The following is a 26,205-nucleotide window of genomic DNA, read 5'->3' on the forward strand; positions in this document are numbered from 1 at the left end:
ATAAACCATTTTTAGCTTGCAGGCCTGACAAAAATGGGCTACCTGAGGGCTGTAGTTGATGACCCTGTACTAGGTGATTACATAGGGCCTGTCCTGGAGGCTCACTGTTACTGGCCGTGGCTTTTCACTGGGCTGCTACCTCTACCTGCACAATAGGTAAGAGAAAAGCCCTGAATTGAAGACTATATGCACTGGTCCTCAAACTGAAGGGTCTATCATGATCACCTGGAAGTAGATTCAAATTCAGATTCTTTAAAATGAAGTCCACATTTTTTTTTGAAGATTTTATTTATTTATTTATTTGAGAGAGAGAGAATGAGAGAGAGAGAACACATGAGAGGGGATAGGGTCAGAGGACGAAGCAGACTCCCTGCTGAGCAGGGAGCCCGATGCGGGACTCGATCCAGGGACTCCAGGATCATGACCTGAGCCGAAGGCAGTCGCTTAACCAACTGAGCCACCCAGGCACCCTGGAGTCCACATTTTTAACAAGCATCATAGGAGATTTTGATGCATGTGATTTTGAACTGTTAACAAGAACCTGGACCTAAATATAGCATGAACATTGGACTCAGAACCCATAAATGGGAGATTACAAAACAGTGAGATAAGAAGCACAATAGAAATAAGAAGGATCCAAACAAAGAATACCTGATATTCCGTGAAAAGTGGATACTAGGGAGTAGTTAGAAGTTAGTATGGACAAGTGGGAGGAATGTGGCAAGTTTAAAACCCTCTTCTCTGTGGAATACTTAATTGGGTGCTGAAAATACATTCTGCCCTGGTTGAGAAAAGAAGGGTGAGGACAAGAAAGGAAAGAAGCAACACACTACAAACAGGAGCTGTAACTTCCCTGCAGGGGAATTTACTTTCTCCCTAAGTGGTTCTGCCATTTGCTAGCTCTGTGACTATAGGCAATTTCCTGTATCCTCTTTGCCTCAATTAGCTCAAACCTCATTATGAACTTCTAAGGTTATTGTGAGGTTTAAATAATGTAAAGTGCCTAAAACTGTGATTGGCACCGAGTATCTTTCAGTAAATATTTTTGATGTTGATATTGATTTTTTTTTAGCCATGATACTATCCAGCTCCTTTTAAAGATGATTGAACTGAGGTCCAGAGAGATGGAGTATGTGTCCCACAGTGGGACTAATTACATGAAGTTGGGGGGGGGGGCAGAAAAAGGTTTATCATTCATTCTCTGTAAATGTTATTTTCTTTATCCATGGAAATAAAGTATAAAGACCACATAAGTTGTGGTCCCTTTCCATTCTGACCTTTTCTAATATATACACATTTGAAAATCACATAAAAATAAAATTGGAATGGGTGCAAAGGAAGGTAGCACATGATTATTACCATTAGAACCCAAGCAAATAGGTTACTTTAAAAGGAATTCTTCAGAATAATGGGTTTAGTATGCTTCTTTTGTTATTTCTCAGGAAGAACTAAATGGATAAACTCTTTGTATTGCCCTGGCTTCCTTTTTTATATTCAAGAATGACTAATGGATATTGTTTCTGTCTTCTGCATTTTCTCCAGTGCTTTTTAAGCACTTTGAAATGCTTTTCATTTCCTTAAGACTTTTTCCCTTACCATATCAGAGCTGAAAAGAATTGTTCCAGGACACAGCCTATAATTTTGTCACTTTTGCCCTGATTGGGAAAAAAAAAGGCGGGGGCGGGGGGGGACAACAAAAACTCAAGAGTGGATTCACAGTGTTAGCCATGCCTGGCTGAGGAGATCAGATCTAATGGTGCTGAAAGGGAGTACAGTCCATCTTCAAGAAGGTTACTTTTATTTATTATTTTTTATATCTTTATAGGCTATCTCTCCTTTTTAAGTGTTATTGAGGTATAATTGATATACAAAAATTGCACCTATTTCATGTATACATTTTGATGAGTTCGGACTTATGTATACATAAGTTAATACCATCACCACAATCAAGGTACTAAGCTTATCTGTCACCTCCAAAAATGTTCTTGTGTTCTTTTGTTGGTGTATTTTGTTTTTGTTTTTGTTTCTGTGGTAAAAGTACTTAATGAGAGATCTGTCTTCTCAGCATATGTTAAAGTGCACAATACTATGTTGTTAACTAAGGGGACCTGTGTTGTAAGCAGTCTCTAGAATGTATTCATCTTGCATTACTGACACTTCATGTTCACTGAGCAACAACTCCCCCTTCCTCCCCCCTCACTTCATCCCCCAGAATGTGCTGAATCTTTTGTCTGATCTCAGAAGCTAAGCAGGGTGGGGGCTTGGTTACTACTCAAATCAGAGACATTAATTTTAATGTGACATTTTAAAAGATTCAAGTATTTGTCGATGGAAATGCAGTGTTTTTGGATTATTAAAGTGGAAATTGCATTCTAAAACATCCAAAAATTGCCGACAGCATATGATTCACTCTCGAATAAACAGATGACAGAAACATGATCAGTATTAGGTAGATTTACCTTTATTAATTTTTTTTTTTTTTTTTTAAGATTTTATTTATTTATCTGAGACAGAGAGAATGAGAGAGACAGAGAGCACCTGAGAGGGGGTAGGGTCAGAGGGAGAAGCAGACTCCCTGCTGAGCAGGGAGCCCGATGCGGGACTCGATCCCGGGACTCCAGGATCATGACCTGAGCCGAAGGCAGTCACTTAACCAACTGAGCCACCCAGGCGCCCTACCTTTATTAATTTAATAATCAATATTTGCTCAAAGCATTTTAATATTTCTCAGTATATGTAACATAACTAAAGTAGAAACTTTTATTCATGTCTTAACCTAGTTCATAAAAAATAAGCATTTATTGAGACTTTTAAAGACAGACTCTTATTCACAGAGCTTACTGGCTACTCTGTAAACTAATCATGTCTGGACCCATTGGATCCTGACATTGCTGTGACTCTCTTCTCAGCATGACTTGGTCTCCTCATTTTTGTTTTTGTTTTTTCACTTGAAGGGTGTGAGATAATTACTGCATTCAGTTGTCCTCCTGCCTTCGCTGAAGGACTTGTCAAATTAACATGTTTTTTGGTTCCGATTTTAGGGAAGGTAAGGGGCCTAGTGATTGTGGGAAGTATCTTTGAAGGAAACCTCTGTTTTATGCCAACATGTCCTTTATGATAAGCAATGCCTTTAGCAACTCCTATTCGTTTTTTTCACTGTGAGATGTGTTAAAAGACAAACTGAAGCATATTAAAAATTCTAAAAATTTCTTTACACAAAAATCCATTGAAATTAATCAGCAGGATCAAACCAGAAATGGTTAGAAGCCCCGCCTTGACAGGATGGTGGTGGGGGGAGGGCAGAGACAGACTGTGTAGAGAGAGTGCCAGCTCAGAGAAAGGATATTATTTGATTGGCTCTTGTAAAGCCTAGTGGGCTGTTTGTGATTGGCTGTCCTTGGCATTTCAGTTCCTTAAGCTTGTGGCATTTTATAGGGTCACATTTCAGTTTGCTCATGGAGTGTGCCATGGTTTTAGAGCCACCTCAGTCTAATGGCCTCCTTGTTTAATTAATTTAACAGTTTATTTTTTAAATAGGCTTCTGCTCTCTTCAGGGAGGGGAGGAGTTATTAGCAACTCCTTGCCCATCTTGCAGTGTATTTTTTTTTTTCATGACATTCAAAACTTTTAACTAAACTACTGCCAACATTCTCAGCACTCAATGCTGAATTGTTGCAATTGCTTACACATGCTATACACTTTTCAGCGTCATTTGTTTACCTCTGAATATTCTTCATCCCTCATTTTTTTTTTTTGCTTATTTATATTTTAAATTGAGGCTTGCTTTCCTGCAGTGATAAATATAATTTGTTCTGAATATGTTTTCCTATTATTGATACTTTTGGAAAACTCTTTAGGACTTTGTTTTTACTTTTATTCTCTTGATTAATTCTTGTACTTTACTACATTAGCAGCTTCCTTGGTCATTTTTATTACTGTTCTTCTATTTTATGCCACTCTTGGCTGCTAACCTGCTACAGCAGCAGTCCTGTGCCTCAACAATGTCCACTAATTCTCTCCATTTTAAGTTGTTTTGTATTTCCTGTAGTCATTTATATGCCCCTAATGAAAATGCTAGCATTTGACCTTATTATCATTTTAAATATTAGGGAAATATTTGAATAATGGAAATAAGTTAAAATAAAGTGTGACCAAGTATCAAAAAATAGAATGACTGAAATACCAATTAGATGAACAGAATAGAGATAGATTCATAGAGAATTGTAATTTATAGTAGAATTAAATATCAATAACTGTATTAAAAATATAGCTATTGAAATTAATGTTATTGAATATCATAGTTAACAATGAAAATGAATACCATAAGTATTCCATGCAAAAACAAATCTACCCAGGCAAACATTCAAAATCCTATTGTTATTGCAACCATTGTCTTTAACTTAAAACTAACAATAAGAGTTTTGCATGCCAGTTAATCTTTTAAAAATGGGCTTTAAAAATTTTAATGTTACTGAGTTTTTTAAAGATTTTATTTATTATTTTAGAGAGAGAGCGAGCATGTGATTGGGGGGAGAGGCAGAGGGAGAGGGAGAGAGAATCTCAAGCAGACTCCATGCTGAGCGCAGACCTGGATAAGGGGCTCAATCCCACAACCTTGAGATCTTGACCTGAGCCAAAATCAACTGACTGAGCCACCCAGGTGCCCCTCTAATATCATTATTAAAAGGATTTTTTTTCACCATTAAAAACTACACAAGGAATTCTTATGTTTTTAGGTATAAGCAAAATCAGTTCATAGGTAAAATTTGGAAATAGCCAAAATTCATGTCCTGTTCATGTACTGTGTTTTCCATCAAAGAATCCCCAGAAACTTATTGGTAATGTGCATTTAAATTTGAGTACCCAGTCAATTCATCTAATGGGAATTGGGAAGGCTGGTCAGCCAAAGTGTAGCAGATTAAAAATAAAGGTATATAGTGTTCTCATTTATTCAATAAATATTTGTTGACTGAATAGAGGTAGTATAGTGGTAAAAATTCGAAACCACCACAAGTGAATCTAAGCATGGAATTCAGCTAAATTAGAATAAGTATATGTGTAGAAGCAAATTATGTGTTAGTGTAGTGAGACTTCTGTAAGTCTCACTCTTGGAATTGTTAATTGAGTTTGGGGTAAAAATAGATGAAAAGAATCTTTGTTAATTAGACCTGGGCACTGTCTGGAAGCTGTTAAGTAGGTAAAGGCAACTATGAATTCACAGAATGACAGGCCCTGGAGAATTAGGATGAAGAGTAGACATGATTTATTTTAAAACAGTAGTTGGGTAATTTTCAAAGTAAATTGAAATGCTTGTGCCACGTAAGAGTTATAAATAAAAATGATAAAAATGTAAACAGCATGATTTTTATTCCTGGGAATAATTGAAGATATTTTCTAACTATCTAAATTGTTTTGCCAAATCATTACAGGTAAATGCCCCTGCTATCAGACCACAGAACTGTAGTCTTGACCTAGATAAATGTTTGGATTGTGTATGCAGTGACTCACTTCAGTAATCTTCAAAAGGCATTATAACATAATACTTAAACAACAAGTTTTGACGGTATCAAACCTGATTGGAAACCTGTCTCTGTCACGTCTTTTCCTCTGTAACCTTAAGGATATTATGTATTCCCTCTGTGCTAGGTTCTTTATTTGTAAAATCAAAATAATACCCACTTTATAATGCTATTGGGAGGATTAAAAGAGATTATAGTAAAAGCTTGTAAATTGCTTTACAATTTGTGGCATATAATATATATCCAACATATAACAGCTATTATTGTTGCTAATAGTTCTTAATTAGAAACTTAATTCCTAAATTTCTTTTTTCTTGTTTTTCGGCCTCCCTTGTCGAACTTTGGAATGTCCTGTAGATTTTTTCAAAAGATAAAGAAGAGAAAAACCAAGTGAAAATTAAGTTAAATTACATTGCTTTTCTTTTTTCACTTTAAGAATTCTGTTGGCTGAAATGAATTTCTAGATACCCTTGGAATTCCATTTTTCCATCTAATGTCAATCTATTTTAAATTTAAAGCATATAAACACAGCATGTACTTCGGTACATCCAAATCATATTACCTAGGCTGCAATATACTAGTAAATATTTTGTAATATTTTAAGACACGATGAGACACAAAGGTCTGGTTAACTTTCATTAAGCTGGACTCCCATGATCCCATTCCTATCCCCCTTTATATTTGCCTGTGCCTTCTGCCCTGTCTGCCTCCTTACATTTGAGCTGTGAATATCCTATAACACTAGGTCAGTACTTCTCATTCTTCCTTTATTTTCTCAATGAGTTCTTCCAGTCTCAGGGCTCCTTGCTAATCTTGAATCATGTATGAACATTGGAAAGATTTCAAGCTCACGCAGTCTTCCACATGAATGACTAATTTTCTTCTCCATGTATAAATTTTCAAGAACTTTTCCATCCAATTTTTCCAACTCCCTATCAGTCTTTTCCATTCATATAGTGTGTTTTCATGCAACATTCAGTAAGTATTTCTAGAGTGCCTCCTACTTGTTAACCGGTGTCTTAAGAACTGGGAATAAATAACCAGATAGAGTTTCTGGTCTTGAGGCACTCAGTGGCAAAATGGGCAGTCAGAAAATAACAGCTAATTGTGATAAAGAGTGATAATTTGTATAACAACAGTTATTGGAGAATGCTAAGGAATTATATAACTTTAATCCCTGGGAGGAGGATGGTCCCAGAACCCATCTTAGAGTGGGTGACATATAAGCAAAGACCCAAAAGGTGATTCAGAACCAGTCAAGAAGGAGGAAGGGGTGTAGAGGAAAACCCCAGTCTACCTCCTGTGGTTCTCCTTTACTCTCACATAACTACCACATTTACAGCACTTCTGACTCCAGATGTGTGTGTGCATGGGTGGGAGGGGAGCATTCTTCCACAAAACATTCTCTGAGACACCACTGGGTGTCCTACAATTTAGCTTAATTCTGACACTTCCTGGAGATAGTGTCAGATCCCACATGTTAAAGGCTCAGTCCCACGTGTCTACTCCCTTCCACTTCAGATGTCAATTTTTTTTTACTTTTTTTAATTTAAATTCAGTTAGCCAACATATAATACATCATTAGTTTTTGATGTGATGTTCAATGATTCATTAGTTGCGTATAACACCCAGTGCTCATCAGGTCATGTGCCCTCCTTAATGCCCATCACCCAATTACCCCATCCCCCCATCCAGCTCAGATGTCAGTTGTAAATAAAAGTTGTCACCTGTGTTCCTGACTGATTCGCTGTAAATCAGAGGTTCCCATTACCCCCTCTTTGGATTCTACTAATTTGCTAGAGCAGCTCAAAGAACTCAGGAAAACAGTTACATTTACCAGTTTATTAAAGGATACAGATGAACATCCAGATGAAGAGAAACAGGGCAAGGTCTGGGAGGGTCCCAAGCCCAGGAGTTTCTGTCCCTGTGGAGTTGGGATATGTCACTCTCCTAGCACATGGATATGTTATATTCACCAACCCGGAAATTCCCTGACCCCCATACTTTGGGATCTTTATGGAAGTTTCACCACTTAGGCACGATCAGTCATTAACTCCAAGCCCTCTCCCCTTTCTGGAGAATCAGGGTAGAGTTGAAAATTGCAAGCTTCTAATCATGGCTTGGTCCTTCTGGTGACCAGCCCCCATCCAGGAGCCAAAAAAAATTTGACAGAGGCAAAGTCAAGAACAAAACTTGGAAGATAGGCTTGGAAATATCATGGGTTTGGAAATGTCTAGACACAATCGGTCAGGCTCTCAGAAGCTAGGTGAGCAATCAGGAAACACAAATAAGGGTTGAGGAGAAGCAATAAGCCAGAGAGCAAAAAGCACACAGATGCCAGAGTTTTAGTTGAGGTACTTCAGTTTTTTTAGTCTCCTGTTGTTCTTCTATCTTCATCCAGATAGTGTCTGCCCCAGGAATATTAAACAGCCTGTAGTACTAAGAACACAAAGAGTTCCTGTTCTTCTATCCACCTGAACAGTTTTCTCCCATTGTCCCCAACGGGTAAATTCTTAGCTATTTTTCAAAATCTCCATTTAGAAATTCCATGCTCTGTGTTACCTTCCATGTCCCTGGTTATATTTTCAAGGACACTTTTAGTTATAAATGACAGAAAAGCAAGTTTGAGCAAAAATGAGAAATTTGGGGCTCATATTAATGAAAGGCCAGGGGTAGAGATGATTTAAGAATGGTTAGAATTAGGAGCAGATGTGATTCATCAGGGCTCTATCTTTTTCTTGTGCTTTTCTCCATGAGCTAGAACTGATGGTCAACAGCCATCCTGATTATATCCTACCAGCTTAACCCCCATAGTAGAAAACGAATCTTCCCCCATACCTCTGCCACAAACATCTCAAGGAGTATTCTGATTTCTCTGGCTTGGATCATGTATCCATCCGTTTGCCTTAAGCTCTGACCCCGACTGACAGTCTCTAGAGTAGGGAAGGAAAATTCCACAGTGAAAATGTAGGATGTTGTTTACAAAAGTAATATTGAAGGGATACTGGGCATTTAAAAAGAAATGTCAACAAACAGTTGATAAATCATGGTTGATCAATTAAAATGACTGTGGGCAGTTCCCCTTGACCAGAGTTCTATGGGCCTTCAGTGGATTGATAAACTGAAAATGTAGGCACAATTTTGCCTGGATGTGAATCTCTCCAGGGAGGGGTCCATACCTTAATGATATACAAAGGATTCCAGGGTGGGAAGGTAGAAATACTTGGAAAGGAAATGCTTTGTCCCCATCCCCATCCACTATGAACTTCCCCTGACTTAAGCCATGTGAGGGAATTTGACAGAAAGTAGAAAGTATCAAGATAGGAGTTAACTTTTATTTGATTCCTACTTAGTTCTCATCACACTCTGTTTATCTCCGTTTAATCACTTGTTAAGTGTGGATCATAAAAACTATTTGTAGATTAAAACAGTTTAGCACAGTGCTTGGCACATGGTGAGTCTCCAGTACTTTCTCGGAGTTATGTAACAACTGGGTAAGCCACAGAGACTACCCAGAAGTGATTCCTCCTACCTGCCATGCCATCTCATTTGTAGTAGGTCATGCTCTTTAGCAATGAGGGATCCAGGACTACTTTGGTATACTAGACAAGTCACTGTCCCCTCCCTTCAACAGCATTCCCTGCCAGTGAGAGCCCAAAGAATGTTTGGGGTCCATCAGCTTCTTTTCATTCTGCTTGTGCTTACCAGCTAGCTCTCAGCCATCTCCTGCATTTGCTTCTTAAGCCAGTTGGGAGAATTTCCTAAAGAGGCCTCTGCTACCTAGAGACCCTGTGATTTCTAGGTGAACTTCTCTGCCCTTTGAACACATTAAAGAGGCCCAACCCCCAACATTGCATTCTCAGGAGAGAACCTCTCACGTTTTCCCCTGTGAAAGAAAGAATCGAGATTATTAACGCCTAGAATTAAAACATATGCTGAAGCTTTGCTTTCATAACTCCTCAGGATAATTTGTTATTGGGCAAAAATAGAACAGAATAAAATCATTTAACAGTGATAAGGAATATAGAGGATGCTACATCTATTCTGTTTCAAAAACCTAATTTTGGGGCTTAATTAAAAACAACAACAAAAAAGATAGAATTTGTATGTTGGTTGTAATGTCTTTCTTAGAACTGTCATGTGTATACTTTGTAAAACACTTGAAGTTTGTCATTTTTTTAACATAGCAGCACAATTATATTTGCATACAGTGTTTTCCATATGAATTTGGTGTTTTGACTTTTTATTATTTTTTATTATTATTATTATTATTATTATTATTTATATATATATAAATAATATATATATTATTATTATTATTATTATTAAGTTTCAAAGGTGAATCTGGCTTCTTTGTGGATGATAGCTTGTAGATGGGCAAGACTGAGAGCAAGGGAACCAGTTGTTTGCTGATTGAAGTTCAAAAAGAAGAGCATTTACAGAGTTGTTCTTCATTATTTGGTGATAGGCCCTTACAAAAGGATATGCTGTACGTCCAAATGCTGGAGGTTATATACAAGATACCTGATCTCATGAACACAGCATTGTGCATCTGGGCATTGAAGCAGTGGCAGGGATGGGGACAACCACCCAACTTCTTGACATTTTATGTTTATCTGGTGATTATTGGTCTATGTGACCTACTGGTCTCATATGTGATTGACTATTTATTGTGTATTAAATACTAGGGGCATTGATTTCCCCAAGAACCGATACTAACTCAATATCTGAGTTGATAAATATAATAAGATTTGCCAGGAAATAAATAAGTTATGGTATTAATGTAAAATACTTTAAAAAAATATGTGTAAATAGCAACTATATTTTAAGACACCATTTAAAAATGTTAGAATGCTATTTTTTCCTCTGTTTATTACTAAGATTACTGAAACTACAACTATCTGAGAATCTTTCTTGTTGAAAATATTATGTCTGTAAAGTTGAGCTGAAAATTTTCAAGAATTAATTACTTTTTGAGAAGTCTTCTGCAAATTAACTATAGTTGAACTAGCAGCACTAAGATAATGGTCACTAAAATAATGGTAATGAAAAAAAATAATGATAATGAAACTAATTTCATTCTAAGTACTCATGATAGTGCCACAAAATTAATTCTAGTTTATGTTATTTGCTTATTTTAAAATTACAGGTATCCTACCTCTTAGGGTGAATGAATGTGCTCATAACTAGCCTTCAGCCTGCAATGCTTTCATTTATCTTTCTGTTATACTTTAAAAATATAGACCCCTATGAATTTTATCACATTTCATAAATTAATTTTAAAAGTAATTTCTGAATTAATAACACATGGATTATGGCATTAATTTAGACACATTTCCAACTATATAGATACATTTTTAACTAGAGAATATTTTCTTCAGTAAATTTCATATTCATGTAATTATTATTCAAAATGCTAACCTAAATGTTAAAAATATTTTTAAGTAATAACATGAGTTATATTAATGTTTATTTTCTGATTATTTGTTTGTATTTATTAGTTCTTAACCACATTTGAGTAAATTCAATTTTTCTATACTTTACTCTCTAGTTTAGATTTTTAAGGCATAGTGCTTTTATTTTGCAGATTGTTGCCTTACGTGAACAAAATGTTCATATACAAAGAAAAATGGCATCAAGTGAGGGGTCCACAGAATCAGAACATCTTGAAGGGATGGAACCTGGTCAGAAAGTCCATGAAAAGGTATGACACATACGACATGGCCCTACATGGAAATATTCATTTGCTATATCATTTGACAAAATATGAAATATGAAGTCCATGTGATAAACATTCCTTATTATTTTTGATTTGTTGGTCAAAAGTTCATGATGACTTTTCATTTATTGCTTTTAATTTGATTTTCTTAAAAATAATATGTATGTGTGTATGCATAGATATATATTTGAATTTCTCAATACTTGCTGTTAACTTGATCCTCTGAAATAATTCAATTATATATCTAATTGAATAAATATATTTGCACAGATAGGTATACCTATAGTATATATCCAGGACTTTTTAAGTATAATAACAATAATTTTTATTTATAAATGGTATTATGTACAATTGGCAACTCATCTGTGGCTTATCACTGCAAAAATTTTTTGGTAATCTCCTGTTTGGTTTGCTATTTTCCATGTGTTTAAGAAGGTCCTAACAGTACTCCTGTTAATGAGAAATTTCATAAAAGGATATCTGAAGTCTTGAGACTTTTACTGGTTTTTAGAAGGGAATGATTTTCCTTTGGTTGGGTCTTCTACCCAGGCTAAGAATACCAGCAGTCTGTTCGGCCCTTTTCTGGGCTAAACCATTTGTTTCCAGCACAAAAGGAAGGTCAGTTGCTGGTAGGTCTGGAATCAGATAAAGATGACATAGACTTTGCATACCTTGTGCACGAGGCTTAGACAATCTGCGGAGATATTTGCCATGACCAGTTACATCTTCAGATGGTTGAACTCTTTAAGCATCAAGACTGCATGAATTAGGTAGCTAAATTGGTGTCATTGTCAATGTCAAGAGGTTTTAGAACATAGAGATCAAGAAGCAAGTGACTGGACCATGAAGCAATAGCACCAGACTTCTTACCTGAAAATAAACTGAACACTTCCTTACTTTTCCAGTTGAAACAACTGGAGGGGCTTCTTATGTTTCCTCCTTCAAGTATGAAAGCAAAGGAGGCCAAGTCAACCAGACTAATTTCCTGAGATTGTCATCAATTCTGGTAGCTGAGAGGCAAATAGCTCTTAATTTAAGGTTTCACTGTTTTAGCCTTTATCCATATATTTTATAGAAATCTCAAGCTGAGTATTAAAAATAAACTACAGTCTGACAGCTAGTTTTCATGAGCTGTATTTCAAATTTGAATAAAATTATTTCTCATCCCTTCAGATAAGTAAAGTGACATTAATTCAGTAAACAAACCACTGAGCTCTTTAGAATAAGCTGTTTGCACTCAAAACTCAGTTTAGGAAACTAATATGTAATTTTCTATTACTGTTTCATTTTAATTATGTCATCAGTAATACAGTGCTATACCTTTTCTCAGAGAATTATAGAATCAGACTTGTTTGGGTATAATAATGGACTTTGTGGTCATGAAGTCTTTGTCTTAGAAGTTTACAAAATATTGTGTTTTTTTAACAATGCTGTATTTATGCTAATTCAGATAAGAATTAAAGAAATATGTATTTGAAAGGCAGAAAGAACTTGAGATCTTGTCGATTCCCTAACAAACCATTTGATATTTGAAGTGTTCGTCTAGTAATTTCAAGAGAGAAGAGAGTACTCACGCACATATTTTTTTTTTCAAATGTTGTTTCTTTTAACATATAACCCCTAAATGTCCAGGCATTCTAGAATATAAGACAATTCATGTCAGATTAACTTTCAGAAACTGATTCTAGTATCAGGATGAGGACCTACGTATAATAGATGTTTGTCTCTATTGGACTCCACAGATTCTAAGGATTCTGAGTAGTTGGTGATGTAAAGTACTTGTCTCTAACTTTCTTTGCCTTTTAGTTCTTGGAGAAGGCATTTCAGCCAGTATAGAAGAGAAATTCCGTGCCATTGCTAACTTACTCTTCCTTATAGATGTAACTAAAGATTTTTAAACATTGTAATTATTGGTATTCTTTTTTTTCCAATTTCCCAGAATTGTAAGAAGAGTGATTTCCAAATGCTTTGGAATAATGATACACTAGTATTGTTTAAAATAGCATGCCCCTATCCTCTGAGTGTAAACCTAAAATATATATCATGCATATGTATTTTTTTCTAATTTAAAATAAGTGACCTGTTTCAATTTGTATTACTCCTGAGATGTCAGTCAGGAAAGTATTTTGAAAGTTTGAGGGGTTTTTTGTTTTTTCTTTACTGAGGTATAATTGATATACAATGTTACATTAGTTTCAGGTGTACAACACAGTGATTTGATGATATTTCTATACCTTACAAAATGATCGCCATGATAAGTATAGTGACCATCTGTCTCCATACAAAATTTATACAATACTACTGACTATATTCCCTATGTTGTATATCACATCTCCGCATCTTATTGATTTTATAACTGGAAGATTGTACCTCTTAATCTTCTTCATCTATTTCATCCATTTCCCAATCCCCTTACCTCTGGCTACCATCAGTTTTATTTTCATGTATTTATTTATTCATTCATGTCACACTTCTTTGCCTGCCATTTCTTTTTTTCCAGTTTTATTGAGATATAATTGACATATAACATTGTTAAGTTTAAGGTATACCACATGATGATTTAGCATATGTCTATATTGTGAAGAAATTACCCCAGTAAGGTTAATTAACACATTGATTACTTCACCTAATTACCTTTTGTGTGTATGTGTGCACATGTGCTAAGAATATTTTAGATTCACACTCGGCAACTTTCAAGTATATAATACAATACTGCTGATAATAGTCACCATGCTGTATATCAGATCCCCACAATATTCTAACTGCTGACATTTATGGATAGAATATGAAATGATATCCTAATCATTATATTTATCATCCTTATATAAATACTCCTATCTTACACACATACATATTATAAAGCATCTTTACCTTTCAAAATTATTCTGTGTTGCATGATTATTTAAAGTATTTCAATACCATTGAATAACAAATGTTATAGGATTATAATTTAAATCCTACCACTTAATTTTTTATTGAGAATTGTTTAAAAGGATATCCCAACAAAAAGAAATATTATATTTGGGTGTGTCTATGCAATGAAGATTATCAGTGAAGTATGACTGTAGTATTAATGCATAAATTGCAAAGTGGTGGTTGGAGAGAAATACACAAAACTATTGTTAGATACTATGGAACTGCCAGAAAGTGACTTGTAAATCCTAGTCACAAGGATTACCCTTTGCTTAGAGTAGTAAAGCTACTTAAATTACATAGTCAGGGTGGGTTATTAGCCAACAGATGTTTTATGTTGGTGGCTTGAGAATTCTGTTGACAAAATAGTTGATAAAAATAGTCTCAAAAAAGCACACTCTGAAACGGGCCTTATTACTCATAGAAAAGCTGTGTAATTATTATCAACCTTTTAAAAACAAAAAATTAAAAGAAAAAGTAAGCTTAACTGAAACTAGTTTAAATGTTTCTGTGGGACATAAATTTAATCAGTTGTTCTAGAAGAACATAAATACTCATCAGATAATAAAAATTTTCAGGACACTAAATTTCACCTCATTAAAAGTTCAGAACTGGGCTCAATACCTTTCTTTCTATTAATTTCAAGAGGTGAATTAATTTATGAAATTTTTGCAATAAACACACTGCTCTTGTAAAGGAAATAATAATGCTCCTGACTCATATATTCTGTACTTCCAATTATTTTTTGCAGCTGCAAATATTTGCTAAGTGATGTGGACAAGTGGGATGTTAGACACAGGTGGAGATTCAGAAGACATTGTCTCTGTAATAAATTTGCTGAGAAACTAGAGTGAAAAACCAGCATGCCTCAATTAATATTGTAAAACATGATAAATAAGTAGTGTCAAAAATGATATTGGAGTTTAAAGGAGAGATCAATTAATTGTGATGGGAGGTGTCAGAGAGGCAGCATGGAATAGTGATTTGTTTGATGTCAGGACACCTGGATTCAAATTCTATCTCTGCCAGTTACTAGCTGGGTGACCTTACACTTTAACATTGATCTGAGTATCAGTTACCAGTAAATAGTCATACCCAACTTACAGCTTTGTTGTAAAGAGTAGAGACACTGACTATAAATAACAAAACTTGATTACAAGCAATAAATAGTGATGGTTATATTTATTAGTACTATGTATTCATGGTTATGCATTTTTCAATAAATATTTAGTGGCAACCTTATTGAAGGTGCCAGGATATAGGTCCTGGTCTAGGTGGTTGGGAGGTAGTAGTGAACAAGGCAGATGAAGGCACAGGCAATAAGTGCATATAAGAGGGAGTGAATGTGATCAAGGGGCAGGTGTGAAGTATGTTAAATAGACATGGCAAGGAAGGGCTTTTTTAGGAGGTGGGGTTTGGACTGAAACCTGAAAGAGGACACGGATTCAACCACATGGAAGAACTTAAGAATTTTTGAGGCAAAGGAAACACTAAGTGCAAATGCACCAAGGGTGGGAAAGAGCTTCTCTGGCACCTTCTTGGGAAGGAAGGATGACAGGGTCACTGAAGCCTAGTGGTCAGGGGAGAGGGCAGCAGGAGACAGGATGGAGCAGTGAACAGGATCAGATCATGTAAGTTCTCGTAGGCTGTGGTAAGGAGTCTAATTTTATTCTCAAAGCAATGGGAAGATATAGAAGTGTGTTAACTTGGGAGCATCTTGATTAGATATCTTTTAAAAAAAATCATTTGCACTGCAATTTTATATCCGTCATTTTTTCACACATCAGACTTCTGAAGTTGATAGAGATGTTTCTTTTCTTAATTTTACTGATAATGAAATTGAGACTTAGAACAATTAAATGACTTATTTGTCCAGAGCAGGACCACAACCCTGGTCTTCTCACCTCCAGACAATATTATGCCCTCATATCCCTTCTCACATGCCTGGATGATTTCTATAGGTGTTACTGTTGATTTTTTAAAAAATTCATTCTAAGCCAATCTTAGTTTTTCTGATCTTTTCTTCTTTTATTATTATATATAGTCATTTGTTTTTTAGAATTGATTATTTCATTCTCTTCAAGAGTGTGCTTTTAATTTTTTTTTTCCCACAACTTCTCCCAGTTATTACTGTTTTGTTTTGTGTTTTTTTTTTACTCTGAACTGATCCTCTAACCCATGGCATTCCAAATTTTTGATCACGGCAAGTATGGCTCTTAAACCTAGGCAAGAGAGGGCTGTGATTTGGTGGGCCTTGCTGTGGCCCTCTTGCCCTTCTACTGGATGAGAAGTTCAGGAGACCAGGGGAAACTGCACACCTGTGAGCCACACCACCACTCCTTCTTGACCCTATGCCGGGTACCTGGAAGCCCAGACACTCTGATCAGACAGACCTTCACCTGCCTCCAGGGCCTTTATTGACTTCTTCCCAGGAGCAATGTCTGTAGTCTATCTGCACTCTAATGCACCCATTCCTAGACTGAAGGAGTGTGGCCAAGGGATGTCTGTTTGCTGGGGTTCCACAAAGTTTGAAAGTGCTGGCTGAGGTATCTATTCAGGCAAAACCAGTTCAGTATTCTGGAAGGAGCTGAGACTAGGAAGAGAAGGGGAGCAGACTACAGTCCAGGGGCCATAGCTGGCTAAGTCCTGCCGTAGAACTTCAAGGAGACTGAGAATTATTATTTAGAATCTGGTCTAAAAGTCAATGTGAAGGTATCTTTTCAAGGGATGTAATAGGTTATATTTTTACTTGACAGTTTGCTGGCTTGATTTATAATCATTAAATATTTAGATTTATGGTATATGGACCTCTCTTCATTGTTTTGGCCTGGACAACCCCCCCCCCCAGATACTGGGTACCTACCTGTCTGCTACCCACTGTAAGAAATACAATTTAATTTCAACCTTTTACTCAGCAATATATGTATTACATCTGTTTGCATGTATGTGTAAAGCTGAAACAGAAGTCTCACAAAGCAATAGTTATGTTTTACCATGTGCAGTACATTTTGATATTTCTTATTCATCAGTGACTGAAACATTACTTTAGTTCTTCACAGAACTAAGGGTGAAGGAGTTGGCTGATTTGTCAGTGACCATACAAAAGGTGTGAGGCACCTTTTGACATGTGAGGCCCTTTCTAGGCTGGTGGCTCTCTGCTCCCCCCTCAAGCTTCCTTCGCTTGTCATCCTCACTTTGAACCTAGGTGCTCTGAATGAACAAAGCTACTTGTTCACTTTTCAAAACTGTTGTTCTTGTTATTCTCTTCTCTTAGAATCTGACATTAGTTCATGACTGTTCTTAAATTAAAATGTAACATAACAACTTAAGCAACAGTAATATGTAAATGTAAAAGCTGAATAAATACAAAATCAGAAATGGGTTTTTATTCACATTTTTTCAGTTCCTTAGTTCAGATAGGCAGAAAAATTATGGCCAAAAAATTCACAAAACAAAATGAAGAATCAGTGGCAAGAATAATCCTCAGTTCAGAAAATCTAGGAACTAAGTGTGTAATGTTTGCTTTGTAGAACTTTGGTCATGAAGGACATTGAGCTGAAATGTTATAAAAAATGAAATATGGCATGTGCTTTTACCAAAATTAAGGGTTTTATGGATTTCTAGCAATACAATGCTGTATTTTAAATGAAACACCAATGACAAATATGGGCACTTAGGAAAAGTTAATATATGAGCAAAATGATCCTCAATGATGACAAAAGGATTTTATTTCATCACACTATTATGGTCTAATTTGAAATGTCATAATATTCTGCATAATCTCACACAAAGCTGATAGCTCTACTTAAGTGTTTGGCTTAAGAATATATCATATATCTATTTAAAAATACTAATAAACATTATTTGGCACAAATGCCATTCTTTTAGAGTCCTCTGCTAAGTTCTGGTTGAACGTAGTTACCCATGGGGATGTCTTCAGTGTATTCACTGCATTTTGGCCATTTTTATATGCCTTCCTCACTACATGTCAACTACTGCCAGCAACTGTTATTCCAGAAATTTAGTCTTTGTCAATGGTGGCTTATTTTATGCATTATTGATTAAGGCCCGATTTCTTCTCTGTATCAAAGATAATTATCATTTGGATTTGTTTACATCTGAATAGCCCTAACAGAATATTTTCTTCTGTGCATTGATCCCGTATATTGTAATCTAATTCCTCATAGGAACTGTGTATACTTCTCTTTTATTCTTCATTTGAATTTTCAAGCAATGAAACCAAGCAAAGGGATGGGATTTATGAATTCGCCATCTTAGGGGAGGCATGCCTCTCAGGAAAGAGAAGGTCCAAGTATAGCCCTTGACACATATGGCTGGAGTGGCTTAGAGGTCTATGACTGTCTTTGAAAGGGCCCAGAAGAGGCAAGTTTAGGATGCCCCATGCTTCATTCATATGCACATGAAGTTATACCATATCAGTTTTATAGGAGCTGAGTTGAAGAAAAAGCTTGTGACCAAAAGTCAGGCATCTTCTATATGCAGTGGTGAAAATGAGGAATAAAAATCTTCTAATGTTGTGTGGGAACTCATTAACCTCAAAATAAATGTCTCTCTGAATGCAGTGCCTGGGTTTTTATGCTTTAACTATGGCCTTACTAGATGGGAAGAGAAAGGGGAATTGACTTGCCTGTCTTTGAGAGCAGATTCAGTATCATTTATATTATCAGCCCAGATCAGATATGAGGGCAGAAGAAAGAACACACCTTTGCTGAAGTAGGATATCTTCAGACTTTAAAAGACTGATTCACAGAATTTGAGAGAAAGTGTGTTCATTTATCTCCATCCTATTGGCATAATTTGAGTGTTTATTTTATACCAAGTATTTGCTCCCTTAAAGTGATGTAGAAAAGAACAAATACTTTTCCTTCCCTGTGTATTGTTTCGTCTGATCTGCTGAGTGAATCCAGGAAAATTTTTAAGGCTATTATTTAGTTGCTCTGCAATTGACCTACTTTTATTTTTCACTTTTGTAGAGTTTATCCATCTTATCATTTCTCATGAAGCACTAGTTTGCCAGGAATTTAATGTGTGTTTTACAGAATCCACTCCCCCAGAAAGAGAATTCCTACGACAAGAATATTAGGAAATGTTGTGCTATACATTTTTGAACTAACAGCTTAACTGTAGTATTCATTAGATTTTTTTCTTTTTTTTTTTAAGCTTTTATTTATTTGACAGAGAGAAAGACAGCCAGAGAGGGAACACAAGCAGGGGGAGTGGGAGAGGGAGAAGCAGGCTTCCCGTGGAGCAGGGAGCCTGATGCGGGGCTCGATCCCAGGACCCTGGAATCATGACCTGAGCCGAAGGCAGACGCTTAACGACTGAGCCACACAGGTGCCCCTAGATTTTTTTCTTAATATTGTCAAGCTCCAAGAGGAGCAGTATTCAGCTTTTCCTAAACTTGTATGACCGGAAATCCCCTTTATCTGCAGGGAAATTCCATATGCCAGGATGAGTATTCTGAAGAATATTCCTTAATGCTGGCTCTGGCCTTTTAAAGATAGGCAAATCCTTCTTCAAGCCTGTGTGGAGATCTTATTAACAAAGGCTACACACCATTATGAACAAGATAAATAACTGGTATGAAGCCCTTTACAGCTTTCCCAAAGTGCTTTTACACAGTTGTTTTATTTGATCCCTGTAATAACCCTGTGAGGTTTGTAGAGCAAAGGTTACTGACTCAAAGTCCCACAACTTGTAAACAGGAGGAGCCGACATATAGTATAAGTATACAAATATTAATAGTGAACATGGGTGAAGAAAGGCAGCATATCAACTACCTGATTTCATGGATTTCAAAATATAAGAGTATTTGCTTTAAGCAAAGTCTTAAATTGTCCATGTGTCTAAGAGGATGAAAGGGCTTATTAGACTGAGCATAAGTCTTTAAAAAATTCAAAACTAGGGGCGCCTGGGTGGCTTGGTCGTTAAGCGTCTGCCTTCGGCTCAGGTCATGATCCCAGGGTCCTGGGATCGAGCCCCGCATCCGACTCCCTGCTCAGCAGGAAGCCTGCTTCCCCTCCTCCCACTCCCCCTGCTTGTCTTCCCTCTCTCACTGTGTCTCTCTCTGTCAAATAAATAAATAAAATCTTTTAAAAAAAATTCAAAAGTAAACCTTAGACAAAGACAACTTTGTTGTCTCCTGTGTTGATGTCTCCAGCAATCATCTAGTCAGTGATACTCCCCCAGCCATTCTTATTGTGCTGTCCTTGTCACCATTTTTTTTTCTTTATCCCATTCCTATAACATACAAAATTCTTCCAACTAAAAGAAAAAAAATTCTCTCTTGACCTTACTTCTACCATCAGCTATTGCTCTATTTTTGGCTCCCTTTTGCCACAAAGCTCTTCAAAGAGGTTGTCTACTCACTTTCCCCAGTTGCTTTCTTTGCAGTTTTTATAAATCTATTCCAATAAGGTCTTTGTCCCACCACTCCACAGAAACCCTCCTGTTACCATCATCACTTGGTAATTTTATATTGGTAAATTTTATATTGGTAAATACAATGGCCAATTCTCAACCTTTGTTGTAGTTAATGCCTTAGTAGATCACTCTTTCCTCCTTGATTCCCACCCCCTTTTTTAATTTACTTACATTATAAGAAACCACACTCTGTTTTTCTCTTACTTCACCAGTGGCTCTATCTCAGTCTCCTTCCTTTCTTGGACCATATTCTTCTTCCTGACTTCTTTTTTTTAAAGATTTTATGTATTTATTTATTTGACAGAGAGAGCACAAGCAGGGGGAGTGGCAGGCAAAGGGTGAGGGAGAAGCAGGCTCCACACCGAGCAGGAAGCCCGATGTGGGACTCGATCCCAGGACCCTGGGATCATGACCTGAGCCAAAGGCAGATGCTTAACAGACTTAGCCACCCAGACACCCCTTCTTCCTGACTTCTTAATGTTGGAGTAACCCAGGTCTCAGTCTTCCATTTCTTCTCTCAATGATTGCCATCAGTCTCATAGTCTTAACTAGTATCCATAAGCTAATGATTTACAAACCTTTACTTCTGCTTCAGTCTGTACAACCAAACACATTTATCCAACAGCCTATTGAACATCTCCACTTGTACATCTAAAAGATATTGCACATTTAAAATGTCAAAAACTTACCTCTTGTATCTCCTAGACCCAAACAAATTGTCTGCATCTTCCCCATCTCAGATAATGGTTGCTCAAGGTGAAGAATATCAAGTTATCTTTAAATCCTCCCTATGTCTCACACCCCGTATCAAATTGTAAAGAAATTAGATTTGCCCTACCTTCAAAATATATCTAGGATCTGACCACTTCTTACCTCTCCATTTAATCACTACACTCTGAACCACTATCAACCATCTCTCTCCTGGGTTATGGTAATTATTTCCTGGCCACTCTCTCTGCTTCTCCAATGCACCCTCTACAGTCTATTTTCAACATAGCATGGTTTTATTTCTTTACTTCTTATGTATTGCCCAAGACTTCAATGTTCAATACAATGTTCAAGACCTCAATACACTATAGAGTATCATGGGTCGAAGTGGCATACTTGACTTTATATAAAGTCTGGTAGCACTCTCTTAGGACCATTCTTGCTCTGCCTGAATTATCCAAGAACCGCCAAAACTTAATCAGGTCAAAAGCACCAGTTTGTTTTGTTTTGGTTTGGTTTTTGTTTGTTTGTTTTTAACATTTTGTGAAAAAGAACTGGAAAATGTCATAAGGTAACAGTGAGCAACCATTTTTTTTTAATTGCCACTGCCTCTTTTGAGTTTCCAAAGTATCACTTTTAAAAACAGGTGGCCCCTCAAAATCAAATGCTATCCACATACCATTGCAATAGCCCAATGACATACAGGCTAAACGAAATTATTCCATACCAAGTCATTGGCCTGGTTTGAAGTTCCACCAGCAGTAGTGACATCCATGGCAGTGTGCTCCTTCAGGGAGCATTCCTCCTTCGTCAAGTGACACCACTTTGAGGCTTAGTTTCACACCTAGGTTCCCAAACTTATCAAGATGACTGAGCCAGGAAGGTCTTCCAGACTCAGCTGCACATGGAGCTAGAACCATGCCTGATATTGGGCATTGGACTCGGGTCCCTGTGCATACTCCCACTTCCTACGTGGTAGGTTCTTCTCATGAGTTCTTAGAAACCTTTCTGATCCAGTCAATTGTCTTAGTTTGTAGGATAATTGAGAATAACACTGAACTTCAAAACTGAAAGGAAAGCAGTCTTGTTTGTCCTTTCTCCCCTGAGGTTTCCTGGTAATTATGCAAATTACCCTTCTGCTATCCTCTCATATCAAGAGACACTGGAAGAGACAGTTTGTCAAGGTTTCATTAAATTTTCTTCTTCTAGGGGCGCCTGGGTGGCTCAGTCATTAAGCGTCTGCCTTTGGCTCAGGTCATGATCCCAGGGTCCTGGGATCGAGCCCCACATCCGGCTCCCTGCTCTGTGGGAAACCTGCTTCTTCCTCTCCCTCTCCCTCTCCCCCTGCTTGTGTTCCCTCTTTGCTGTGTCTCTCTCTGTCAAATAAATAAATAAAATCTTTAAGAAAAAAAATTTTTTTCTTCTTCTAGGGCAGGGGTGCCTATTTGCCTTATATTTACATATCTAAAAGGAGGGGGCTGAGTGATTCTTCCTGGAAGAAAAAAGATCCTCTCCAATGTTACTTCTTTATTCTATAGCTAAACAAAGAAAGAATTCAAGATTTTCAGTTATAAGCAAAATGAAAAACAAAAAACAAAAAATGCACACTATACACTTATCTCCTTATATCTTCTAACTATTTAGGTCATTTAAGAATTTTATAGATGAATCATATCATAATTTGGGAAATAGCTACTTCTTACATTCTGAGTGTTATTAATATCAGTCATGGGACTATTGAATAGAAATTCCTCATGTTTCATCTAGATTCAAGACACTACAAAATGAAGAATATTTCTATCAAGCCACATACACCAGATGGAGTGAATGAATTGTATTCTAGTTTAAAGATTATGAGAATATTAGAACTTCAGAGTAACAGATATTCCTCAGATTAAAATATTCTTGCTTTCAAATTTGGTGGAAATTAAAAATGGTCTAGAATGTCTGAGAAAATAATAAATATATTTTATATTTATTAATGAAACATGATTAATCACATTAAACTAAAGAACTGACAAGTGAAGGCTCATCAGCTAGGTATTTTAATCAAATAAAATTTTAGGTATTTACTGTGTCATAATGACTTTGCAAATCTCAATGTTGATTAATAAAGTCATTAATGGGGAAGTAACTATAAGAAATCATCTGCTCTAGAAATTACCAAGTAGGGCAATATTTGGCCAACTCTGTTATAGAGGTTTATTTCTTTGCATCTTTCAATTCTTTTTTTTTTTTTTTAAGATTTTATTTATTTGACAGAGAAAGATGCAGTGAGAGAGGGAACACAAGCAGGGGGAGTGGGAGAGAGAGAAGAAGGCTTTCCCGCTCAGCAGGGAGCCCGATGTGGGGCTTGATCCCAGGACCCTGGGATCATGACCTGAGCTGAAGGCAGACACTTAAGGACTGAGCCACCCAGGCGCCCCTCTTTCCATTTTTCAAAAATAAGAAATAGTTGCCTTTCCATTTAAAACATTAAATATATTTTAAATAATTAGTTGATACTAGGATAAAGAATACTAATTTCTTAGACCTATTATCATATCTTTTATTATAATCATTTCACCAGTCATTTGATTATTTTATTACTTTAAATTCTTTCCCTCTTTATGCCAGACAATTTTTCAGGTTTGATGACTAAATTGGATACAGTAATTAGTAAAGTACCAGGATAATACTGATCTGTGGTTCTTAACCTCAACTAAACATATAATTACTTAGGGAGATTTAAAAACAATTATATATCTGGAGCCCACTCTTGGATATGGTTTACAGTGGGAACCGTTTTTTATTGAAATATAATTAATATATAGTGTTATATTAGTTTCAGACGTATAATATAATGACTCAACAATTTTATACATTACTCAGTGCTCCTCAGTCTTGATCTCCTTTATCTATTTCACCCCTCCCTGCCACCCACCTACTCTCTGGCAACCACCAGTTTGTTCTCTGTATTTAAGAGTCTGCTTTTTGGGGCGCCTGGGTGGCTCAGTTGGTTAAGCGACTGCCTTCGGCTCAGGTCATGATCCTGGAGTCCCTGGATCGAGTCCCGCATCGGGCTCCCTGCTCGGCAGGGAGTCTGCTTCTCCCTCTGACCCTTCCCCCTCTCGTGCTCTCTGTCTCTCATTCTCTCTCTCTCAAATAAATAAATAAAATCTTTAAAAAAAAAAAAAAAAAAAAAAAAAAAAAGAGTCTGCTTTTTGTGTCTTTTTTTTTCTTTCTTTGTTCATTTGTTCCTTAAATTCCACATATGAATGAAATCATATGGTATTTGTCTTTCTCTGCCTGACTTATTTCACTTAGCATTATACCCTGTAGGTTCATCCGTGTTGTTGCTATTGGGAAGATCACATTCTTTTTTTATGCCTAAGTTGTATCCCATTATATGTGTGTGTGTGTTAGTGTATATATATATCGCATCTTCTTTATTCATCCCATTGTGTGTGTGTGTGTGTATCACATCTTTTTTTTTTTCTTTAGAGCGTGGAGGGTGGGGAGGGTCAGGGGGTAGAGAGGGTCAGAGGGATAGGGAGAGAGAGAATCCTAAGCTGGCTCCATGCCCAGCATGGAGCCTGGCACAGGGCTTGATCTCATGACCTTGAGATCATCACCCGAGCAGAAATCAAGAGTCAGGTGTTTAACTGACTGAGCCACTAGGTGCCCCTATACCACATCTTCTTTATTCATTCATCTATTTTGCTATTGTAAATAATGCTACAATAAACAAAGGGTACATATATCTTTTTGGATTAGTGTTTTTATTTTTTATTTTTTTTGAGTAAATACCCAGTAGTAGAATTAGTGGGTTATATGGTAAGTCTATTTTTAATTTTTTGAGAAACTTCCTTACTGTTTTCCACAGTGGCTGCACCAATTCATGTTCCCACCAATAGTGCATGAGGGTTCCTTCTTTTCTTTTTTTTTTAAAGATTTTATTTATTTATTTGACAGAGAGAGAGATAGCGAGAGCAGGAACACAAGAAGGGGGAGTGGGAGAGGGAGAAGCAGGCTTCCCGCCGAGCAGGGAGCCTGATGTGGGACTCGATCCCAGGACCCTGGGATCATGACCTGAGCCGAAGGCAGACGCTTAACGACTGAGCCACCCAGGCGCCCCAAGGGTTCCTTCTTTTCCACATTCTCACCAACACTTGTTATTTCTTGTGTTTTTGGTTTTTTTTTTAACCATTCTGACAGATGTAAAGTGATATCTCATTATGGTTTTGAGTTGCATTTCTCTGATGGTTAGTGACGTTGGGCATCGTACCATGTGTCTGGTGACCATCTGTATGTCTTCTTTGGAAAAACGTCTATTCAGGTTCTCTGCCCAATTTTTAATTGGATTGTGTTCTTAGTGTTGAGTTATATAAGTTCTTTATGTATTTTGGATATTAACCCCTTATCAGATATATCATTTGCAAATATCTTCTCCCATTCATAGGTTTCCTTTTGGTTGTTTATAGTTTCCTTCACTATACAAAAGCCTTTTAGTTTGATGTAGTCTCAATAGTTTAATTTTGCTTTTATCTCCCTTGTCTGAAGAGACATTATCCCAAAAAATGTTTCTACAGCCATTATCAAGGAAATTATTGCCTATGTTTTCTTCTAGGAGCTGTATGTTTATCACATTTGGCGTGGAATCCACTTTATATTTTTATTCAACTCTCCCAAGGATTATAATGTGTAGTCATGGTTGAGAATAACTGATATGGAGTACAGACATTATGTCTGCTTTGTTCTAGGTTCTAGATTTGCAAGGTTTGTAAATAGATGATTTATGTATGATGAAACAGATTTAAAGAGTCAATATAGAATTAGAAATAATAGCTGTGAATTCCGTGCTGTAGATTTCAGAACAAAGACAAAATGTGGTTATTTGTAGGACAAGATTTGAAATATGAG

The 26,205-nt window shown here is 36.6% G+C and overlaps 1 protein-coding gene across 5 annotated transcripts in view; it reads left to right on the forward strand.

Annotated features, from left to right (window-relative positions):
• Positions 1-26,205, forward strand: part of PPFIA2 (PTPRF interacting protein alpha 2) — a 476,257-nt gene that overhangs the window by 322,546 nt on the left and 127,506 nt on the right. For all 5 annotated transcript variants that reach the window (XM_064590837.1, XM_054506898.2, XM_054506899.2 and 2 more), the window contains one exon: positions 11,107-11,223. In XM_064590837.1, coding sequence (XP_064446907.1) covers positions 11,107-11,223 — 117 coding nt within the window. The remainder of the gene's footprint in view (positions 1-11,106; positions 11,224-26,205) is intronic.

This window comes from Mirounga angustirostris, unplaced genomic scaffold (genome assembly GCF_029215605.1).
Source record: "Mirounga angustirostris isolate CCGP_5_RB_7025 unplaced genomic scaffold, mMirAng1.0.hap1 SCAF_5, whole genome shotgun sequence".
NCBI classification, from domain to species: domain Eukaryota; kingdom Metazoa; phylum Chordata; class Mammalia; order Carnivora; family Phocidae; genus Mirounga; species Mirounga angustirostris.